Source organism: Oncorhynchus clarkii, unplaced genomic scaffold (genome assembly GCF_045791955.1).
Source record: "Oncorhynchus clarkii lewisi isolate Uvic-CL-2024 unplaced genomic scaffold, UVic_Ocla_1.0 unplaced_contig_3354_pilon_pilon, whole genome shotgun sequence".
NCBI classification, from domain to species: Eukaryota; Metazoa; Chordata; class Actinopteri; order Salmoniformes; family Salmonidae; genus Oncorhynchus; species Oncorhynchus clarkii.
Genome location: NW_027258404.1, coordinates 1 through 17,000, shown reverse-complemented (window position 1 = coordinate 17,000; position 17,000 = coordinate 1). Strand labels below are relative to the sequence as shown.

Sequence of the window (17,000 nt, the reverse complement as noted above, 5' to 3'; positions counted from 1 at the left end):
CTCCTGGCTGACTGACGGCTCTGGCAGCTCCTGGCCGACTGACGGCTCTGGCAGCTCAGGGCAGACTGGCGGCTCTGGCAGCTCAGGACAGACTGGCGGCTCTGGCAGCTCAGGATTTGCGGGAGACTCTGGCAGGTCAGGACAGACGGGAGACTCTGGCAGCTCAGGACAGACAGGAGACTCTGGCAGCTCAGGACAGACGGGAGACTCTGGCACCTCAGGACAGACAGGAGACTCTGGCACCTCAGCACAGATGGGAGACTCTGGCAGCTCAGGACAGATGGGAGACTGGCAGTGCTGGGCAGGAAGAAGGCTCTGGCAGCGCTGGACAGGCGGGAGCACCTGTAGTGAGGAGACGGAGAGACAGCCTGGTGGGGGGGGCTGCCACCGGAGGGCTAGTGCGTGGATGTGGCACCGGATAGACCGGACCGTGAAGGCGCACTGGAGGTCTCGAGCACCGAGCCTGCCCAACCTTACCTGGTTGAATGCTCCCCGTAGCCAGGCCAGTGCGGCGAGGTGGAATAGCCCACACTGGGCTGTGCTGGCGAACCTGGGACACCATGCGTAAGGCTGGTGCCATGTACCCCGGCCCGAGGAGACGCACTGGAGACGAGAAGCGCTGAGCCGGCATCATGGCACCTGCCTCGATGCCCAACCTAGCCCGGCCGATACGAGGCGCTGCGCTATAACGCCCCGGGCTATGCCTGCGCACCGGGGACACCGTGCACCTCACGGCATAACACGGTGCCTGCCCGGTCCCTCTCTCTCCATGGTAAGCACGGGGAGTTGGCTCAGGTCTCCTACCTGACTTAGCCACACTCCCCGTGTGCCTCCCCCCAATCAATTTTTGGGGCTGCCTCTCGGGCTTCCTTGCCAGCCGTGTTCCCTCGAAGCGCTGGCTCCCATTACCTACTGCCTCCGTTCTCCTGGCTGCCTCCATCTGTTCCCATGGGAGGCGATCCCTTCCAGCCAGGATCTCCTCCCATGTGTAGCAACCCTTGCCGTCCAAAACGTCCTCCCATGTCCAGGAGTCCTGAGATCGCTGCTGCCCGATACCACGCTGCTTGGTCCTTTTTTGGTGGGTGATTCTGTAACGGCTCTCGTGGGAAGAAGGTGAGGACCAAAGCGCAGCGTGGTAAGTGTTCACCTTATTTAATGAAAAAACTCAACACTGAATAACAAACAACAAAGAAACATCCGAAACAGTTCTGTCTTTTGCAGACACAAAGACTGGAAATAAACACCCATGAAACACAGGTGGAAAAAGGCTACCTAAGTATGATTCTGAATCAGAGACAACTAAAGACACATGCCTCTGATTGAGAACCATACCAGGCCAAACTCAAAAACCAACATAGAAAAACAAACATAGACTACCCACCCCAACTCACGCGCTGACTATACTCAAACAAAGACAAAACAAAGGATCTAAGGTCAGAACGTGACACCAATGTTATTACAGGGGTGGGAGGAGAGAGGGCGTGGGGCTCAGTTAGCAAGAACCCTTTCAGCAACATTTTTAAATAAAACCTGTCAAAACCTGTGTTGACTAATAGAGACCACAGTGAACAATCATACAACATACTGTCTATCCACTTTGAAACTAAATGGTTGCTTTGACACTAACATAAAACAATGTTTTTTATATAGGAGATGGACATGATAATGAATGTATTTTACAGCAATGGCACATGCAAAGTTACATATTGGTAACTAAATGACATTTATCTTATCTTTGTTAGGTTATTTGTGTGTTGTGGTTTACACCAAACTCAACCTGATGACTGTCTGTCTCACACCTTCAAGGGGGCCTCAAACTTGTTAGCAGGGGGTTTCTGAGGGGGGAAAGATCACAAAAGATACCTGTTAGGAACAGTTAGAAATTGTCCAAAATAGGGGTGGGTTGTCAAACTTTTTTTTGCATTTGGGAGGGTAGTGCGGGGTTTTCCGGGCACAGGGGCACGTTCTTCCCTGATTTACATTAACCATTTGGCAGGTTTTACTATATAATGTATTCTACAGTTGGATTCGGGCAAAACTTGGAAACTAACAATGTTACTACGGGAGAGAGGGTAATGTATAACGTTTACATTGTCAGGATATGTTATTGTTAGCCATCAAGGATACTCTGGGAGGAGAGGAGACACAGTCTGGTATCAATCACCCTGACAGCCTTGAGTTGGGAAGGAGTGAGCACTTTGGGGTAGAGGTCAGGTCAGATGAAGTGAGGAAGAACAGATATAACTAAGGTTCTGTCTGGATGTTCAGTTGTGGAGGAGAAGACTCAACCTAGGAGAAAGGGTTAAATATCAGTGCTTGTGTGAAATGTTTTTTATCTGAATTACAGCTGTAACAACCCTTTGGGAAGAATTAAACTTGGTTAATCGTGAGTTATTTACTCTGAAAAATTTGAACCTAACACTACGGTATATAACCACATGTCCTCATCTGCTTGCATGCACTTCTGCTATCAAGGTGAATGGTACTTGTCTTATGCACTATGCTTTTCCACAAGCTTACTATACCACAGGTCAATATAGTCTACCAGTCAACTGTCTATCCTGCCCTCTATCCACCATTCATAGTGGCAATAGTGGTAGGTGGATCATTTGTCCAGATCTGCTGTAGGCAAACTAGAAATCATACCACACATAAAAGCATTCAAAGCTGCATCAATGCTTAGTATAAATCCACAACAACAAATAGGAATTGCTGACAGGCACTGGAGAGAACAGGTGCATCATTGCGCATGAAAGAACAGTGAAGACCCATGCAGCTCCCCTATTGATCTTGCTTAGGGACAATACAATATTCCTACCTACACTAGCCTACGAGACCAAAAACGATGAAAAATGAATAATTGCTTTATTGTTCTACTCTAGGCTGTAGACTGCAGTAAAAATGTAATAATAAGCCCTGTTATTTGAATGTTTCATTGCATTTGGATCAGTTGTGGGTCTACTCTGACCGATTCTAGAAAGGAGCAGCAGCAGGCCAGTCTGGCTGTATTTTTACAGCTGCTACTTTAAAAGTCTCCTATAGGCTACCTGCACACGCTCATCCACTCCCCTCTAATATAATTCCAGCATCCAAACTGCACACCGGCCATTCCATTACACCAAAAAATGTAAATACATTGGGAGATTGTCAAGCCAAGACTTTAATACTGAGTAGGGAGGGTCAATTATGGAGATAAGCACTCAAAGTCAGTAATCGGTATGCAGTTATGCGTTGCTTATTGATTGGTGGAAAATGTGTTGCATATATCTTATATCATCATTATCTGAAGCCGGCTCTTATCATAGTGTAATAAAACAGGCAGAGAGAGCTGGCTCGTCTGTTGTGGTCGGCGAACCCTCAACCTTCTGGCCCGTTAGCCCTGCGTGGCATCGACTGTGGTAAAGTTGATATCCACGTTTATAAGCACAGGTTTGCTACATGTATTGTTATTAATCGTCGTAATACATTTTTCTGAGTACATTTTAATAGTAGGGAGTGTCTGCACATTTTTGGACAGGACAAGGGGAAGGTTATGTGGAAAAAAAATTACATTGCAGAGGGGGTGAATCTTTTTTATGACACCTCAAGTTAGCAAGACAGTACAAACAGATCTGGGACTAAGGCTAGGAAAGATCTAAACAGCAGTCAGAAGTCATGAGTGAAGTCCCCCTTGGTGACTGACTGATGACTGGTATCCTTCCATATCACAGGAGGTTGGTGGCACCTTAGTTGGGGAGAACGGGCTTGTAGTAATGACTGGAGCGGAATCAGGGGAATGGAATCAAATACATCAAACACATGGTACTCCCTTCAGCAGCCTCCACTGTTCCACATATACCAAATATGATATATTTTACAACATATTTTAATTGACAATTAAGATTTTCTATTTTATTCTATTAAAATTATGATACTAGGTTCTGCCACAACATTTTTAAATAAAACTTGTTGTTGTGAAGTAGGTAGAACTCATCCAGTGACGTCATTCCCTGTCACACAACCTCAGAGATGGTGACCATGACAACTGACTGACCACACATTGAGGTGTTTGACTTGGGGTTGAGAAGAGTGTGAGAAAGACAGGAAGGGGGAACGTTAACTCTTTCTCAGCAGCATCACTTTTAGTTTAAAATGGCCCTGTGGTGAACCAAGGTAGAGCTGTGTACATCCTCATGCATGTGTACGTGTGCAGACAACATGGTTTGTGGTCATGTCTGCTTGTAAAGTCAGAAATCTGACCAGGTATAAGTAGATCTTATCAGACAGTCTGCAAAACAGTGAAGCTGAACAATACAAAACTACCTCTATCGTGCTCCAGTCTGGTAAGTTCAACTATCATATCATTATAGTCTGATAAGATGTTACAGCAAGAGTGGTGGTATCAGATATAGGGCCTAGTGCAAAATCATTGTGAAATGTGCAAAAAAGACAGTAAACATTGTAATCTCTGTGTGATTTCATTTGGTAACACTTTTTCTGTATCAATTTCCACTGGCCATTAATATCAGGGCCAAATTATTATTTTTTATTTTACCTTTATTTAACTAGGCAAGTCAGTTAAGAATAAATTCTTATTTACAATGACGGCCTACCCCAGCCAAACCCAACCCGGACGACGCTGTGCCAATTGTGCGCCGCCCTATGGGACTCCCGATCACGGCCATATGTGATGCAGCCTGTATTTGAACCGCGTACTGCAGTGATGCCTCTTGCACTGAGATGCAGTGTCTTAGACCACTGCGCCACTCGGGAGCCCCTTAGGGCCAAATTAGGGTCAAATTCAATCTGGTTCGAATGGAATTCTCGAATTGGTGCTGGGTCGAGAGAAACCCAGGCCAGTGCATCCCAGTTTCACAACTGGTGCCAGCTCGATTAGAAATTGTACTGGTGACGTCGTTACTATGCAACCACCAACTGATCACTGCTGGATTCTGATACCATGTTTAGCTATCTCGTCTGGGCTTGATGCTGTTAGCTAGCACATGGACAAGCAACACTGCTGTAGTCAGACATGACATGAATTAACACCATAGCTGGATCATTAATTTATTTTTGAATGAGCTAACGAGAGCTATCAGTAATTTTAACTGGCCATGTCATATTGAAAGCTAGATAGCTACATCATATCAAACAAGTCACGTGGTTTGCTTGGCTTCCTAGCTAGAAAATAGCCAATGCCATGGCTAGCAAGGTAGGTATAAAGCTAGCTAGTCTGTTATGCTAGTGATGACGATAACCAATTAGCTTGCTAGCTAATGTGTGTCTGTGTCTGGCTTCAAAGTGCAAATGGAAACGGGGCTTCAGTAGCATTTCAACTAACTATCTACAAACCGTAACAATAGCCATAACCCTAACCTTAACACTTATCCTAACCCTGAACTGTGTTAAACACCTAGCTACACATCCAAATTTTTATCAATCCATGTTTACCAAAATATTTCAATAGACAATAAAGATTTTCTATTTCATTCTATTATATTCTGTCCTAATCTATTCAAATTAGGATACTTGGTACTGCCACACACAAAAAAAGACTGACGTGAAGTTGTCTACACATTAGTGAACACTGGCGTTTAGAGTGACTTGAATTGCAAGTTGCAAAATGATGCAAAATCAAACCTGAGAAGCAGCTTTTTTGCATTCAGCAGAGCATTAGCTACAGGCTAATGACACAAACATAAAACAAAATATCTTGATCTAATGAACTGTCATAACCTACTTACTAAACTGGTGTTTTGACATTAGCTGTTGCTTTGACACTACTATAAAACACAATATCTCTAAGAGATGGAAATGATAATGAAAATATTCTACAGTAATGATGACAACTACATAGTTACATCTGGGAAACTGAATGACATTTATCTTTGTCAGGTTGTTTGTGTTGTGGTTGTGGTTTGCATCAAACTCAGTCTGATGATGACTGTCACACCTTCAAGAGGGCCTCAAACTTTAGTGTGGGTTCTGAGTGGAAAAATACTAGAAAAAGATACCTGTTAGTGGGAAAGAGATCAACAGTAGTCAGAAGTCACCCTGATGATTGACTGATGACTGGTATCATTCCACATTTAACCAAATGTGAAATATTTTCTGAAATATTAAAAAACATTTTATAACATTAGCCACTTACACTCATGGGAAATTACCTACAGTTGAAGTTTACATACACCTTACCCAAAAACATTTAAACTCAGTTTTTCACAATCCCTGACATTTAATCCAAGTAAAAATTCCCTGTCTTAGGTCAGTTAGGATCAACACTTTATTTTAAGAATGTGAAATGTCAGAATAATAGTAGAAAGAAAGATTTATTTCAGCTTTTATTTCTTTCATCACATTCCCAGTGGGTCAGAAGTTTACATACACTCAATTAGTATTTGGTAGCATTGCCTTTTATGTTTAACTTGGGTCAAATGTTTCAGGTAGCCTTTCACAAACTTCCCACAATAAGATGGGTGAATTTTGGCCCATTCCTCCTGACAGAGCTGGTGTAACTGAGTCAGGCTTGTAGGCCTCCTTGCTCGCACACACTTTTTCAGTTCTGCCCATAAATGTTCTATGGGATTGAGGTCAGGGCTGTGTGATGGCCACTCCAATACCTTGACTTTGTTGTCCTTAAGCCATTTTTCCACAACTTTGGAAGTATGCTTGGGGTCATTGTCCATTTGGAAAACCCATTTGTAACAAAGTTTTAACTTCCTGACTGATGTCTTGAAATGTTGCTTCAATATATCCACATAATATTCCTACCTCATGATGCCATCTATTTTGTGAAGTACACCAATCCCTCCTGCAGCAAAGCACCCCCTTAACACAACTGTGCTTCACGATTGGGATGTGTTCTTCGGCTTGCAAGCCTCCCCTTTTCCCTCCAAACATAACGATGGTCAAAATGGCAAAACAGTTCTATGACCAGGAGGATTTCTCCAAAAAGTATAATATTTGTCCCCATGTGCAGTTGCAAACCGTAGTCTGGCTTTTTTATGGCGGTTTTGGAGCAGTGGTGTCACGACTTCCACCGAAGTCGGCTCCTCTCCTTGTTCGTGTGGCGTTCGGCGATCGACGTCACCGGCTTTCTAGCCATCGCCGCTCCATTTTTCATATTTCCATTTGTTTTGTCTTGTTCCATACACACCTGGTTTTCATTCCCTAATCAACCTACATGTATTTAGTCCTCTGTTTCCCTCCATGTCTTTGTGTGATATTGATTATTGTAAGTGCTTCTGCACATTTTGTTTGACTGGTGCATGTCGGGTTATTGTGCCCATATTTTTGTGTTTCTATGGCCGTTTGTTTTACTATTAAAACTACCAAGTTCTGCTCTCCTGCGTCTGACTTCCTCACCTCCAGTACACACCGCATCACAGGTGGCTTCTTCCTTGCCGAGCCGCTTTTCAGGTTATGTCGATATAGGACTTGTTTTACTGTGGATATAGATATTTTTGTACCTGTTTCCTCCAGCATCTTCACAAGGTCCTTTGCTGTTGTTCTGGGATTGATTTGCACTTTTCGCACCAAAGTACGTTCATCTCTAGGTGACAGAACACGTCTCCTTCCTGAGCGGTATAACTGCTGCGTAGTCTCATGGTGTTTATACTTGCGTACTATTGTTTGTACAGATGAACGTGGTACCTTCAGGCGTTTGGAAATTGCTCCCAAGGATGAACCAGACTTTTGGAGGTTCACAATTCTTGGCTGATTTCTTTTGATTTTCCCATGATGTCAAGAAAAGAGGCACTGAGTTTGAAGGTAGGCCTTGAAATCCATCCTCAGGTACACCTCCAATTGACTCAAATGATGTCAATTAGCCTATCAGAAGCTTCTAAAGCCATGACATCATTTTCTGTAATTGTCCAGGCTGTTTAAAGGCACAGTCAATTTAGTGTATTTAGTCTTCTGACCCACTGGAATTGTGATACGGGGAATTATAAATGAAATAATCTATCTGTAAACTATTGTTGGACAAATTACTTGTCAAAGTAGCTGTCCTAACCGACTTGCAAAACTATAGTTTGTTAACAAGAAATTTGTGGAGTGGTTGAAAAACGAATTTTAATGAGTCCAACCTAAGTGTATGTAGACTTCCAACTTCAACTGTATATGGATAGGGCTAAAATGAAACATTTCTTACGGAAGATATATTCATACCCATGGTAGCACTTAAAAGGAAATAGTTGGGAGACTATGGAGCAATGATTATACTAAAGGTGAGGACACAACAGGTCACCTGACAAGACTGAATCTAAACATTACACCGTTGATTTTATGTGCATTTTACATTGACATTTACATTACAAACCAGAACTGAACTAAAAACTATTCATCTAACATCCAACATTTACAAGTCATTCAACGAAGTCACTTGTACCCAAAATAAGAGCTACAACACAACATCCCTGTTGTGAATGGCCCCACAAGTACCACTCCCTGCACCTTCTGACCAATGCCTTAGGAATTCTGAACAAGAACATGAAGTATTTCCAAATCTTCCGATGAACCAGAGGCTTTCTATGGTGTCTGAAATACTACAATGTGATTTGGACAGCTCTTTAGACAAGCAAATCACCTCTAAATGCCTTGGAACTCGCTCCTGTTTTGAGGTCACCACCTACATTGGTGCCCCACTGGGGGGGTACTCTCAGCTGCCGCATGAGAAGGAGTTGCTGATTCCCCCCTATGAAGTGTTCAATAGACAATATTTTATATTCCATTCATATTAGGATACTTCCCAATAGGCATAGACGTCAATTCAACATCCATTTCACGCTGGTTCAACCTAATTTAATTTTAAATGACGTGGAAACAATTTTGATTCAACCAGTGGGTTGGTTCTTCAACAATTTTTTAAAATTAAAACGTATCACTGAGAAATCGCTGGAACTCACCCAGTGACGTCATTACCAGTTACTCACACAACCTGAGAGCCTGTGGCCGTGTGACCATAGAATCTGGTACTTCTGTGTTGGAACAATGTTTGTGGTTGTGTGGGCTTGTATTAGTCAGATGTCTGACCAGGTATAAGTAGACCTTTGCAGAAAAGCTGCAAACACAAGTCCTGAAGCTGATCAATACAAAACAACCTCAATCATGCTCCAGTCTGGTAAGTTGAACTATCAGATCATTATAATCTTATAATTCGTTACAACAACAGTGGTGGTATGATATATAGCATTGTCAGTAGTAGTACTCATTATTTCTCTATAGAGTTTATATCAGTAGTACTAACTAAATGACACTAGGTTGTTTAACGTGGCTAATGTTATTTCTCCATAGAGTTTATATCAGTAGTAATAATGAAATACTACTAGATTGTTGTAGCTAACATAGCTATGATTTTTTAAATTTTTGAAAAATTCTATATATCCATTGTTTAGCTGGAATGGAATGTTTTTATCCTTTATATTTGACTGTAATATGTGGCTGTCTCACCTAGCTACTGTACAGTGCCTTCAGAAGGTATTCTTACCCTTTATTTTTTCCAAATTTAGTGTTTTTACAAAGTGGTAATGAAATGGATTTAAACGTCATTTTTTTGTCCAAGTTTTACACAAAATACTATGAAGTATCAAAGTGGAAGAAATTATTTTACATTTGTGAAAAGTTAATGAAAAAATAAAACACAAATATCTTCATTAGATAAGTATTCAACCCTCTGAGTCAATAAATGTTAGAATCAATTTTGACAGCAATTACAGCTGTGAGGCTTTCTGGGTAAGTTAAGAAATGTGCCTACCTGTATTGTACAATATTTGCAAATTAATCATTTTTTGCAAATATTATAAGTTCTATCAAGTTGGTTGTTGATCATTGCTAGACAGTAATTGTCTAATCTTGACATAGATTTTCAAGATGATTTAGTCAAAACTGTAACTAGGCCACTCAAGAAAATTCAATGTTGTCTTGTTAAAACTTCTTTGGGACAGGGGGCAGTATTTTCACATCCGGATGAAAAGCATGTCCAAAGTAAACGGCCTGCTACTCAGACCCTGAAGCGAAGATATGCATATTATTAATAGATTTGGATAGAGAACACTCTGAAGTTTCTTAAACTGTTTGAATCATGTCTGTGAGTATAACAGAACTTATTTGGCAGGTGAAACCCTGAGGACAAACTCTCTTTTCATTGGGTTTTCATTGGGAATCCAGATTTCTAATCGACTTTCCTGCAGTTCCTATCGCTTCCACTGGATGTCAACAGTCTTTAGAAATTGTTTTAGGGATATCCTTTGAGAAATGAAGAAGTAACACTGTTCAGAACGGAGGTAGAGAGATGTGTACTCTTTGATAGAGGCGCGTGACCTGAAAAGCTCGCTCCACTTTGTTTTCCTCCGGTATTGAACACAGATCATCCCATCTTCAATTGTATCAATTATTTACGTTAAAAAATACCTTAAGTTGTATTAGGAAAGTAGTTTGACATGTTTGGACAAAGCTTACAGGTAACTTATGAGAAATTTTGTAGTCATGTTGCGCAACTTGGAACCGGTGTTTTTCTGGATCAAACGCGCCAAATAAATGGACATTTTGGATATATATCAACGTACTTAATCGAACAAAAGGACCATTTGTGACGTTTATGGGACATATTGGAGTGCCAACAGAAGAAACTCGTCAAAGGTAAGGCAAGAATTATATTTTATTTCTGAGTTTTGTGTTGCGCCTGCAGGGTTGAAATATACTTTTCTGTCTTTGTTTACTGGGGTGTTATCCTAAGATAATAGCATCATTTGCTTTCGCCGAAAAGCCTTTTTGAAATCTGACACATTGGCTGGACTCACAACAAGGGTAGCTTTAATTTGGTATCTTGTATGTGTGATTTCATGAAAGTATACATTTTAGAGTATTTTTAAAACATTTGGCGCTCTGCATTTTCACTGGATGTTGGCCAGTTGGAATGCTACCGTCCTGCATATCCCAGAGAGGTTTAATCACCAAAGGTGGATAACTGACTAAAAGGAGTAAAATACACAAAATCGTGTCTCGTACAATTGAAAAAGATCTCTCATGGTTGAAATTCTCCATTATATACCGCCATTCTGTCCTTTAGTAGTGTTTTTGTAGAAATCGCCTCAAACGTCATTTTACATCATGTTAAACAGTACTGCAAAAATGTTTACTTACAGAGTGCATCAAACATGATTTAGACCTTGTTTATGGAAAAGTGTTTATTTCTGTATTTCATGGTTGCAACTTGCTGAAAATTGTTCACAGTGTTCCTATTCTTGTTAAAGCAACTCCAATGTACATTTGGCCTTGTGTTTTAGGTTGCAAGATTTTACTCTAGGATTTGGCTTGTGCTTAGCTTTATTCTCAAAAAAACTTGTCAATGACAATTATACCCATAACACGATGCAGCCATCAGCATGCTTAAAAATATGACAAGTGGTACTCAGTCATTTGTTGTGTTGGATTTTCCCCCTTATATAAAGCTTTGTATTCAAGATATAATTAATTTCTTTGAATTTAAAAAAAAAAGTTTTACTTTAGTGTCTTATTGCAAACAGGTCGCATGTTTTGCAATATTGTATTCTGTACATGCTTCCTTCTCCATCTGTCAGTTAGGTTAGTGTTGTGGAGTGAGTACAATGTTGTTAATCCATTCTCAGTTTTCTACCATCACAAACATAAACATTTTAAACTATTCTAAAGTCACTATTGGCCTCCTTGTGAAATCCCTGAGCGGTTTCCTTCCTTTCTCTATAAAGTGTACTGTTGTCATTCTGCAGTCAATTGGAAAAAAGTAGCAAGCCAATTATTGAATGAGACTTGATTGACAGTAGTTTTGCTTCACAATAAAGGCTTTGTTAAATGGTGGCATTCCAAAAACTCCTATCAATTCTTAGAAGTGAATAATATCAAAGCTATTTTTATAATGATTATAATGATTACCAGTATGTTTATGTTTACTATCCGCTTCTATATGGTGCTTGTCACGCTCTTGATAATGGACGGACCAAGGCGCAGCGTGATTTGAGTTCCATATCCATTTATTAAGTGAAAACTTCTCAACAAAACAATAAACAAGCAACGAATCATGACTTCCGTGGTGTAACAAACACAATCAATATCCCACAAATACAGGTGGGAACAGGGACAACTTAAGTATGATCCCCAATTTAAAGACAACGATAATCAGCTGCCTCTAATTGGGAACCATTCTCAATCCCAAACATATAAATAAATTGACTAGAACTTCCCCTAGTCACACCCTGACCTACAACACCATAGAGAATCAAGGGCTCTCTATGGTCAGGGCGTGACAGTGCTATTGCAATTCATTTTAAAACGTGAATAGTGTCAAAGCTATGTTGTATCATGTTGGGTACTGTTATGATGATTGGTATTTGTCTCCTGTATATGTTGTTTTACTACAGGTGCTGTTGAAGTCATGGGGCGAAACAACATCCTAACCTTTGCTGTGCTGTGTGTCTTCCATGTTTGGACTCTGGGTGTGGACTCGAAGATGGTAAGACGTGGACTCCAAGATGGTACTTTCAGCATATAGTCTTGCTACTTTTAATCTGAGAACAAGATTGTTACAGTAAAAAAAATGTAATAATAGTATATATAAAACTGTTTCTCTGTATTCTCCTCCGTATTCTCTGAAGGTTCATCTCCATCAGCCTGGTCTCAATTCCAGCATACCCTTAGACATGGTCCCTGACTCTGTTGACGACATGTATAACGGCTGCACTGAACAAATGTACAACAAGGTGCAGAAGGAATATCTTGTACATGAAAACAAAGAGCCCTTCAAAAATGCCTGGAAGTGGGCCGAAAGGTGTGCAAAAAATGTGAAGAAACGATTCCGAAAGGACAAGTCTGAGTACAATGTTAGCGACAAACTTTCACATAATCATATCAAGGCTATCTGTGCTTACACAACAGGTCATCCTTCAATACACTCAGAGTTCAACCAAGCAGTCCGGACCAATAGATATAAGTATACAACCTCCTTCCAGTTCCACTCCCTGCATTTCTTCCTGACTGACGCCATTCGCCTCCTGAAAAAAAAGCAATCTTGTCACATCACATACAGAAGAACCAAAATGAAGTTTGTGGGTAAAGTTAACAAAACTATTAGATTTGGCTACTTTGCCTCCAGCTCTCTTAACAAGGACAATTCTGAATTTGGAGACAAGTCCTGCTTTGAGATAGAGACGTGTTTTGGCGCTTACCTGAAGTCCTTCCCCAAAATGGGGACAAAAGAAGAGGAGGTGTTGATTCCACCCTATGAAGTGTTCAACGTTACTGAAGTACTCAAGAAAGAAGACGATCCAACACTTTGGTGTGATGTTGTGAACAAACTACAGAGCACCAAAATAGCCAAGAGTAACCTGAATTGCAAAATGTTTAAGAAGCCAATTATTAATTAAGAAAATTAACATTGAGTCATTGTCCCTAAAGAGGATGTAATTCAACCAGCTCAGCTTCTTATTCTCACGCTTCTTACAAAAATAAATACAATAAAATGTTGACCATAGTTTCTATTGTAATACGTTAATTGGTGTTTATTTGTGGATGTTACATACAAACCTCATCCTGACTACCAGAAACAGTGATTATTAAGATGTGTGTATTAACCTGTGTATCAGACTCCATAGGAGACTTTAAAGCACTTATATTCCTTCTGCAGCTTGTTTCAACATGAATAAAGACAATCGTTGAGCAAGAATACTGTATTCGTCATGTATTTTTTGTTTAAACTATTAACGTACTACGTTTAGACAAAGTGAAATTAATCCATGGATCAATCTATAAAATTACATGACAAGTTTAATTGTTCAATAAAGTTATGCTTAATTACTTCCTCCGAGGTGGTACATAAAGCCACAAATAAAGTGATACCTGAAACTACCAATTGGTACTGAAGGATTTTTTTTTAAAATCCCATGAAACATTTAAAATCATGTAAAAACATTCAAACATTTACTACTTTCACAAAAAGACAACATAAGGCATCATGGAATTATACAATTAATGTTCTTCCATAGAATACTTCTAACAGTCCAACATGGCTTCTGACCAATCATATGGCCAAATAAGGATTGACTGGCTGGCTCCACAGTACTGTTACAGAGCAAAGTTGGCGTCTTGACTTAAATTGGCCGACAGGCGTCACTCATCACCAGATTCTCAGAGCAGGTGGGGCCCCACCCCTGCTGTCCCTGATTGGCTCCCCTCCTATTTCTGTCCTCCAATGGGGTGCAAATACACACGTGATTCTCTGCTGGTTGGTTAATAAATCAATATGCAGCACAGAGAAACACACACACTCAGTCAAGTGAAGAAGTCTCCCTCCCTTCCACACCCCCCCATCTCCCCTCCCTACACCCCCCCCCCCCTCTCTCTCATCTCTCTGTCACTCCCTCCCTCAGGTTGGAGGTGTGCAGGACCAGGATGGAGCCTCTGGCTCCCAGGTAGAGTGTGTCAGAGCTGGGGTCCAGCAGGAGGACGCTGGTGTTGGACACCCCCAGAACTGTGCCTGATGAATAAATTAACTAAGCTGATGCTGTGTTGTTTGTTTATTAATTTGGGTCTAAAAACAAGACATAACCAAAGAGTTTTCAAATAGAATAATGGACATTTTACAGTATATCTCTAATTTCTCAGCATACCATAGATTAAAGCAGCCTTCAAACCTCTCTTCTGGAGCCCCAGACATTAAATGTTGTAGCCCTGAACTTGGATGCCTGATTTGAATATTTAAAGGCTTCATGATTAGTTGACAAGTTGAATCAGGTGTGCTACTTAGTTCTGGAATTGTTCAAATACATGGAACGGCTGGGGGTCCCTGAGAAGAGGTTTGAAAAAGGTTTAAACAATAAACTCAATACCAGTATTTTCACTGACAAGACACCTTCTCACACAGCCAATATATCGCTTTGTTGGAGAGAGAGAGAGAAAACAAATCTTGGTCCTCCTCTCCCTCTCCATCCCCATCGTTGGGCTCTCCTTTCCTCCAGAGGCTGGAGAAAACACACAAAGATAGGGCTGGATTCAACCACGGCTGGCTGGTGGCACCATAATTGGGGAGGAAGGGCTCATGATCATGGTTGGAATAGAATGGTGTCAAACACATGGTGTCCATAGTTTCCATGTGTTTGATACTACTCCATTCACTCCATTCCAGCCATTATTGTGAGCCATCCTCCCCTCACCTGCCTCCCCTGGCAACCAAACCACTTCAACACTTATGCATTCTCTTGTTTAGCGATATTGAGTCTTTACAGTTTGATTGTCCGCATGGTCAGTAGTATCTAGTCTATTGATGCAAGGAGCATCAATCTAAGGAACATAACGAAGAAATGCCCTTCCAAATCTGTCAGTTTAAGCTAGAGATACCTGTTTTTCCAAGGGCTGCTTCTCAATCTAGCACATCTGCCTATAGTGGCCTTCCACATCTGCCTATAGTGGCCTTCCACATCGGCGGTGGAAGGTGTCCGAGTTACAACTGCGTTTGTCAGACCATGAAACATCCCGAAAAACGGTCTTCTCATGGAAACATCTGTAGCGTCCGAACGGGTTGGCCGACAAACTAATATGGATAGATGAGACTCTCACAAACACGATGCTGTTCTCCGTTTTGCACTACGACCCACACAAGTATCATGGAACTATTTTGAAGGTAACCTGTACCGGTAGAAAATGAATGGAAGCAGGGAAGTAGCGCCACAGTCAAATAATATTACAAAAAAATATTCATATTCATGAAATCACAAGTGCAATATTGCAAAACACAGCTTAGCCTTTTGTTAATCCACCTGTCGTCTCAGATTTTGAAATGATGCTTTACAGCGAAAGCAATCCAAGCGTTTGTGTAAGTTTATCGATAGCATAACATAACATCATGTACACTAAGCATTAAGTAGCTAGGTCAAGAAAATCAGAAAAACAATCAAATTAATAATTTACCTTTGATGATCTTCGGATGTTTTCACCTACGAGACTCCCAGTTACACAACAAATGTTACTTTTGTTCCATAAAGATTATTTTTATACCCAAAATACCTCAGTTTGTTTGTCGCGTTATGTTCAGAAATCCACAGGAAAGAGCGGTCCCGACAACGCAGACGTATATTCCAAAAAATATCCATAATGTCCACAGAAACATGTCAAACGCTTTTTATAATCAATCCTCAGGTTGTTTTTAAAATATACTGTATTTTCGATAACATATCAACCGGGAGTGTAGGTTTTTCAATAACACCGGGAGAAACAATGGCCGCTTTACTCTGTAGCGCAAAACTCATACTGAGAGCCCCCACCTATCCACTTACGCAATGTGATCTTTCACGCTCATTTTTCAAAATAAAAGCCTGAAACTATGTCTAAAGACTGTTGACACCTTAGGGAAGACATAGAAAAAGGAATCTGGTTGATATCCCTTTAAATGGAGGATAGATATGCATAGGAACAGAGAGGTTTCAAAATTAGAGGCACTTCCTGATTGGATTTTCCTCAGGCTTTCGCCTGCAATATCAGTTCTGTTATTCTCACAGACAATATTTTTTACAGTTTTGGAAACTTTAGAGTGTTTTCTATCCTAATCTGACAATTATATGCATATCCTAGTTTCTGGGGCTGAAAAATAGGCAGTTTCAAATGGGTACGTTTTTTAGCCAAAAACGAAAATACTGCCCCCTACACGCAAAAGGTTAAATATACTTAAGTATCAAAAGTACGTAATTTAAGCAAAAGTATTAATCATTTCAAATTGCTTATATTAAGCAAACCAAACGGCACCATTTCCTTGTTTTTATATTATTTACGGATAGCCAGGGGCACACTCCAACACTCAGACATAATTTACAAACAAGGCATGTGTCTGCTAGATCAGAGGCAGTGGAGATGACCAGGGATGTTCTCTTAAAAAGTGTGTGAATTAAACCATTTTCCTGTCCTAAGCATTCAAAATGTACAAGTACTTTTGGGTGTCAGGTAAAATGTATGGAGTAAAAAGTACAATATTGTCTTTAGGAATGTAGTGAAGTAAAAGT

General features: G+C 40.7%; 1 protein-coding gene across 1 annotated transcript; it reads left to right on the top strand.

The window, feature by feature from the left end:
- The first annotated feature begins 4,299 nt into the window (after nt 1-4,299).
- On the top strand, nt 4,300-13,614 carry LOC139396866 (T-cell ecto-ADP-ribosyltransferase 1-like). Its single transcript, XM_071143781.1, has 3 exons — nt 4,300-4,322; nt 12,375-12,466; nt 12,609-13,614. The coding sequence occupies exons 2-3, from the start codon at nt 12,389-12,391 to the stop codon at nt 13,374-13,376; spliced, it is 846 nt and encodes a 281-aa protein (XP_070999882.1). The 5' UTR covers nt 4,300-4,322; nt 12,375-12,388; the 3' UTR covers nt 13,377-13,614.
- The last annotated feature ends 3,386 nt before the right edge of the window (nt 13,615-17,000 follow it).